Genomic DNA, 6,725 nt, shown 5'->3' with positions numbered 1-6,725 from the left:
AGGGCGGTGTTCAGGCGGAGAAAGACACAGACTGGGGTGTGTGAGCTACATCTGGAATAGTATCTAGAGAGAGTCGCGAAGCAGAAGCAAGGTGATACTTTCCCAGCTCTTCTCTTCAGCTCGATCCGTTAAACGGAGAAAAAACTCCAACAACTTTTGATTGGCCTTTTTTTGTAAGTGGGATTAATATATTTGCTTTTTCCATGCTCTTGTTATAGTCAGTGATCTCATTTTTCCCCCATTGAGTTTTACCCTCATACAGCAGGACTCGACCATGGATTTTACTTTTATGACGCAAAACCCGTTTAACCGTTTGAAGCTGTGACTTTGCCTGAGAGTCTCGCTCGTCTCTCCCAGTTTTAAAGTTAGGTGCTTTGTACTTGACATTACCAAACAGGGAAAGTTGTGGCTCGCGCATGGCGGTACTTTTCTGGAATGTTTTTCATAGAGATGGGTTGAGTTTGTTTTCCAGCAGCCTGCTCCCGATTAGTCGAGAAACCGTCTCCCTTACTCACACAGACAGCTGATTCATGGTCAGGTTTTTAGCCAACGACTTTTTTTATGCAAACCCGTATTGCTTTCATCAGTTAGTTACGTCGTTTGGATATTTAAATAGATCGAAAGTTCAATACTTTGATTCACTTTGACAAAAATAGATTAATTTGTGCAGCTCGACGTTAAACTCGACATTAATTATTAACTTCGGGAAATAGTCAATGGTCCTCCCTTCTTCGCCCTGTGTTTGAATGTAAGGGAATACTTTCACATTGAGGTAAACATTGCGGTCGATGCATAAGTGAGGTAATGCCGCCCTCTGGCGTGGAGATAGGCTAGTGAACACACCTAGAAGAGAGTTGGTGTAATGGCAAATTCACGTGAAATGTCTTCTCTTTTCTGCAGACCTACTTGAAAAAAAATGCTGCTCATCCTGCTTGGAGTGCTTATCTTGCACGTAATCATTCTCATTCTCCTCATCGTGTCGACAGCTGCCAGTGTAAGTTCTGTGAGACCTTTTGTCAACTTTTAAATTGCGAAAAATACAGAATGGAGCATGAGGATGTGATCTGAATAGACAAGGAGTTGTTTCAGTGATTGATTACTTTGTAATATTGCTACTGGACGTACAGCAGTAACAGGTTAAATGGTTCCGTGTTGTTGTGTTTATCAGGCCTGGTCTGTAGCTGACAACAGTGGCAAAGATCTATGGTACAAATGCTCAACAAACAATGGAGGTTACCATTGCCAACCATCCAGCAATGAAGGTTTGTTCATGTTTATAGAAAAACAAACAAAATGCAGCGTGCTTTGTTACTGAAAAGTGATGCACAAGTTAAATTTCATGCTATTCATCTCTTCTGTCTGCCTCCTAGACTGGATCCAAGCAGTGCAAGCTCTCATGATCCTGTCAGTGCTCTTCTGCTTCTTCTCCCTCATTGCGTTTTTATATCAGCTGTTCAGACTAGTTAAGGGCGGACGCTTCTTCTTCACTGCCATCTTCCAGATCTTAGCAAGTGAGTATGACTTCATCACATGCTGACAGTCACACCCTGAGAAGAAATGGGTGGAGTGGTGAGATCATCTACATTCATGCCAATTTCCTTCAGATTCCCCTCAACTCTCTTCTCATCTTTCCTAGGTGTGTTTGTGATGTGCGGGGCAATCATCTACACTGTGATGCGTCCAGATGATGGCACCCATACAAACTTCGGGTATGCGTATGTGCTGGCTTGGGTGGCTTTCCCTATGTGTCTCATCAGTGGCCTAATTTATATTGTCCTGAGGAAGAAAGAATGAAAGAATCAGGGGAGGAGAAATAAGGAAGGGTAGTTAGGAGGCCCTTTACTACAACAGCGCACTGTGCTTACTACCCACAGACCATAGACTGACATCCCAACAAAAGTGCATGTGTCACCAACACAAAATAATTTGTTTTTGTTGCTGTATTTCAGTATCCATTATTTCTCTGAAAACATCACATCAGGTTTTTTTTTTCTTTCAACACCACAGCTGTGTTATCAGTGTGTGTTTGGAAATGCATTGGTGACATATTGATTTTTGATGCATGCTGGCACTTGATTTCAACAAATCCATCATCGGTGATGAGATGAATAACATTGCATTGCTTCAGTACAAAGATGTACATAGTGTCTGTGGTTTTTAGACATATTTATAACATTTTTTCATACATTGTGTACATAATGTTGTCAAGTTAACATTGTCATGCTCAATTATGTGATAGAGTTTGTGTCTTTCACAAGTCATGCAGCTGTGCCAAAGAGATGTCGCTTCAAAAGCCAGAATATCAAGCTTCTTATTTTTTTTAACATTGTTTTTATGTCTTAACTGTCAGATGCTTTGATCCATGTGCCTTACTTAATCTGTTTAATTCTTGAAGGAAGTAAGAAAACCCTCAAAATTGAAAATAAGTGTTAATACTCATGAAGTTTTGTTTCCTGACTTATCATTGTACTTGATATACCAAATAAAAATGTTTTGCATTTTGTAACCTAGTTTTAAAAATGGTGCTTTTTTTCTTTTCTTTTTTTTTATTATTATGCTTGAACTGTATAGCCTACTTTGTGTTGCAAGTGTGTCATGTCCTGTGATTAATTTGCTTTTGTACAAACTCGAGTTTGCCTTTTTTTTTGTCAATATTCTAAATAAACCTTTTGAAAATAAATCTGCTTGTCGCTGAAAGGTTTAATCATGTGCACGCTTCACAGAAGTCCGTAGGATGGGCTATCTGCACTCTTTTAGTAGTATAGGGAATACTAGGAAATGGCACTATTGTGTCTTTACACCATATTTTTGTACCTCTTGGTGGCGCTATGACACACAAAACACGTAAATGCCTGCGAATAAGAGTGTTCACCATAGCCACAAACTACCGTGATAAATACTTTCACTATGTAAGCATGGTGCTACATTATATTTACATGGTGTGTGGCAAGAATGGTGCAGATTAAACGATCATGTAAATCAAAGGTTTTGAAAAGTTAGGAGTCTCTCTCTTGTTCATTCATAGAGTTGGAAGTAAACTCTATGGAGGTAAACTGCTGATCTGCAGTTTTTCATGTAGCTTTCATTTAATTTCCATTGATTGTCAAGTATGGGTGAAATGAGAACAAGCAATTTTATGAATGCAAATAGCTCCACCTGGCTACATTTCGAGGACGTGCTTATCAAATTCTGGAAACTTGGCACCATATGCAGACATTATTTCAGCAAAACAGCATAAATCAAAGATCCCACTAAAACGCGGTTAAGGAAAGAATGTCTCAACAGCATCTCTGAGGATAAACCAAAATAAAAAAAGGGGGAAAATACAAGAAAAATGTAATAGTGCAAAGTGCCTCAGAAAAAGACATTGATCTGTTTAGAATTTGCTTAGACAGTTTCTCCCCAGCATCATTTCTATTTAATGTGACATATTGAAAGCATACTAGTAGATTTACATATGCTATATCTTTTTTTAAAAATTCAATTTGGCTAAGAATAAGTTTAAGATTCTTTTTACTTATTAACATGATTTGACCATGTCAAATGATCAGTTATGATTTTATTTACTTTTGTTTGTTTGGGCAACACATTGCTTTATGATTAGTATTTTATTGTAGTCCTTATGAGCTGATAAGATAACATTACACTCTGATGATACTGAGGCACATAAAACAATTAAACAGCAATATATTTTTTGCTAATGATAAACAATTGTAATAAAGATTTTATTACTGATCAGTGATTCTGTTGTAGATTATTAAATACATACAGAGTTAATCTCATGAATGGATGTATTTTACCCCCAAGCCCACATTTTTTCCCTAAACCTAACCAAATAGCATTGCTTACTACATTAATTTAACGGTCTGAGTGCCATTTATTGATAAGCCAATTATTAACAAATTATGTGATTGATCATCATTTTTATTGCTTTTTTCGTCTTCTTTCACCTGGTTGCTTCAAGGGGTCGCCACACTAACTGCCTGCCTCTGTCTCACCTTGTCTTTACTATCCACTGCATGTCTCCCCTCACTTTTTTATAAATCTTTTCTGTGGTCTTCCTCTGTTCCTGGTGTCTGACAGCTCCATCTTTAGCATCCTTTGTCCGATATAGCCACCATCTCAGCCTTGCCTCTCTAATTTTGTCTCAACATTTGTTTTTAAATTGTATGCTAACACAAAACTAAAGAGTACCAAAGCTTAATGAATCATTTTACCATAAAAACAAGTCTGAAGGAGCAAAAATAAAGGACCCAACAAACAAAGTGTGTTGCAGTCACCACCTAGTGGAGTCATAAGCAGTGGTCAGAACATTTTTCTTTTTCCATGATCATTAATTGTCTGGGTGCTTAACTGCTTTGTGTAAAATAACACAAAAAAGTTGACTGTCTCAAGGGTGGTCAGAATTTTCCCAGGTTTTGTAAGATTGATCAGATTAAAAAAATACCACTACTTCTAAATAAATCTTGACATATTTAAAGATTTTTGCTGGTGGAACTCAGTTATTTCATATCAGCGTATGATGCAAAAGTGCACTTAGACATGCATTGTCCATAGTTAGCAATAGAGCTGTGTATGACAGAACCTGTCACAAATGTAACATGGTCAAAAAAAGAGAAACCTGTCAGCAGACAATGATGCCATGCCACTAGGTGGTGACTGCAACACACTTTTGTTGTCCATTAGGTCATGGGTGTTAAATGTGCAGAGGGTAAAAAGTGTCTCAGTGAACTCATAAATAGCTTCTTCTTCATCATCATCTAATAAGATTCACAGCCATTTCTGCTGTGAGGACACAGTAAGTGTAAATATGTGGAAATTCAAATCTTTTTTTTCTATTCAAAGTTGTAACATATGGAGCTTTTGTGCTTTTGTAGCTTCACTGTGACATACTGTTGAAATTGCAAGTGTTGAGAGAACTCAGGGTGTTAATTGTCTGCTTTGCAAATGAGCGGTTCAATACACACATTTGGAAAATCAGAATCAGAATCAGTATTCTGATTCTGATTCTGATTCTGATTTTCAGTACATATATTTTCCAACAAATGGCAGACGATGAATTTGGAGGTGTTGGACTACAAAGAGTTTAATGTCCCTGGTGTAGGATAATCCAGATTTATTTTTACGGCTTTCAGAAAATAACAAAGCTGTAGCTGGAAGTTCATACATTGTTTTATACGTACGGCGTAGGTTATATTACTGGCTTTTCGAATCATGAAGAAGACACTCTGTTTCCTGTTTAAAGCATATGTACTGGGGTAATATGACGCTAATCTTCTCTCGTGCTTGCTCTCAGAAGTTGCCACCGCAGTGTATTGAGACAGGCTCCTGTCTTTGATCTAGAAGAGTCTGTAGATATCTTGCACTTCACATCAGTTTATGGGTGAAAGCTCTAAATTGCATAAAACTACAGTGTGCAGATGGTGTTTATACAAAATGATTGCTGAACTTCCTGACAGCCACTTTCCCCCCGACTAATGTGGTTGATCGTCGCTGTCTATTTGTCTTTTTTTTTTTCCATCAGCATTTACAGGAGAAGTGACACTTTATGTCATGTTACTTCTGACATGAATCACAACATCTCCAGTCTCCAGACGTTTTCAAAGATAACTTCGGTAACCGAGAAAGATAAATGCAAAGCTGCTTTCAAGACATCAATTTGCAGTTATCATGAATTCATTACCCAGCACTATCTCTGCAGACACTTGTATGCACGTGTGCTCCTTCAGTAATAAATGCAGGTCAATTCACAACACACAAAACGTGTCACGTTCAACACACAATGCATGCGTTTTATACCAAGACTTATTATGCTTACAGAATGTGTAAAAACATCTAGACGGAAGATTGAAAACTTCTTCTCAGGTTTTTGGGTTAAAAGAGCTCTTTCAACTTCATCGGGACACAAAAGAGAGCTCAGTTAATGTTACTCTGGTAAAGGTCCCTGGGCATACAGATAACATATTGAGGATGTCAAGAAAACTCTGGAGGCCTATAATGGCCTCACTGCTCCATTTGAAACGTAGTTAACCTTAAGGGTTATTTATCACTGTTAGGGTCACTGGGGGCACTTAGTATTTACTGCAGGACATGGAGGATAGAGGAGAGGGGATTGAGAGGAAGCAACCCTTATCACTATACACTGGGTAATGTGGTTGAGGTATACATACATCAAAATTGTTTAACTGGTTGATAAAGACCAGGATGCTTCACTCTTCACTCTTTTTAGCGTTAAACTGTTTAACAGCAGCCAAGGACCTTTACATGTTGGCAGCCAAATGTTTTCTTGGTATCCCAGGAACACATCAGAATAATTTCCCTAAGTCTTTAGTTGGGAATTTCTCTGGAAAGGCAGTAATAGTCGTGAAGCAGAACATACAATGGGCCTCAGCCAGCTGATGGGTCCCCGAATGGGACATGTGTGGACTTCAGAAGAAGCTGCAGCCCGCCTTTCTTCTTTCTCTTTAGATTTTCTGCCATTTTATCCAAAGTATTTGTCCCCCGTAACAAACCCTGGAGCCTTCAGATGTAGTTAAACGATAGAGAAAATGGCCAAACCCTGTTTATTCAAAGCTGATTTCATCACGCCTATAAATCTCTGAGAAATCAAAGCCCATCTTAAACCCGCCCCTCAACTCCCCCATTGTCTTGCTAATTCACATTAGAGCGCGGCTGGCTGCCCACTTTGACAGCGGCCCTGACAGTCTGGGCAAAGTTGTAGATGT

General features: G+C 38.6%; 1 protein-coding gene across 1 annotated transcript; it reads left to right on the top strand.

Annotated features, from left to right (window-relative positions):
* On the top strand, positions 1 to 2,680 carry LOC309705388 (peripheral myelin protein 22-like). Its single transcript, XM_082531183.1, has 5 exons — positions 1 to 173; positions 901 to 994; positions 1,169 to 1,262; positions 1,371 to 1,511; positions 1,637 to 2,680. The coding sequence occupies exons 2-5, from the start codon at positions 917 to 919 to the stop codon at positions 1,792 to 1,794; spliced, it is 471 nt and encodes a 156-aa protein (XP_082387309.1). The 5' UTR covers positions 1 to 173; positions 901 to 916; the 3' UTR covers positions 1,795 to 2,680.
* The last annotated feature ends 4,045 nt before the right edge of the window (positions 2,681 to 6,725 follow it).

Source organism: Aulonocara stuartgranti (genome assembly GCF_965226115.1).
Source record: "Aulonocara stuartgranti genome assembly, chromosome: 4".
Classification (NCBI taxonomy): domain Eukaryota; kingdom Metazoa; phylum Chordata; class Actinopteri; order Cichliformes; family Cichlidae; genus Aulonocara; species Aulonocara stuartgranti.
This window is presented reverse-complemented; position numbering and strand designations above follow the sequence as displayed.

Bases quoted from the DNA above. Each gene is read 5' to 3' on its own strand.
- LOC309705388 (XM_082531183.1), top strand. From the start codon at position 917: ATGCTGCTCATCCTGCTTGGAGTGCTTATCTTGCACGTAATCATTCTC. The intron at 995-1,168 runs GTAAGTTCTGTG...TGTGTTTATCAG, and splicing joins TCGTGTCGACAGCTGCCAGT to GCCTGGTCTGTAGCTGACAA. The intron at 1,263-1,370 runs GTTTGTTCATGT...TCTGCCTCCTAG, and splicing joins CCAACCATCCAGCAATGAAG to ACTGGATCCAAGCAGTGCAA.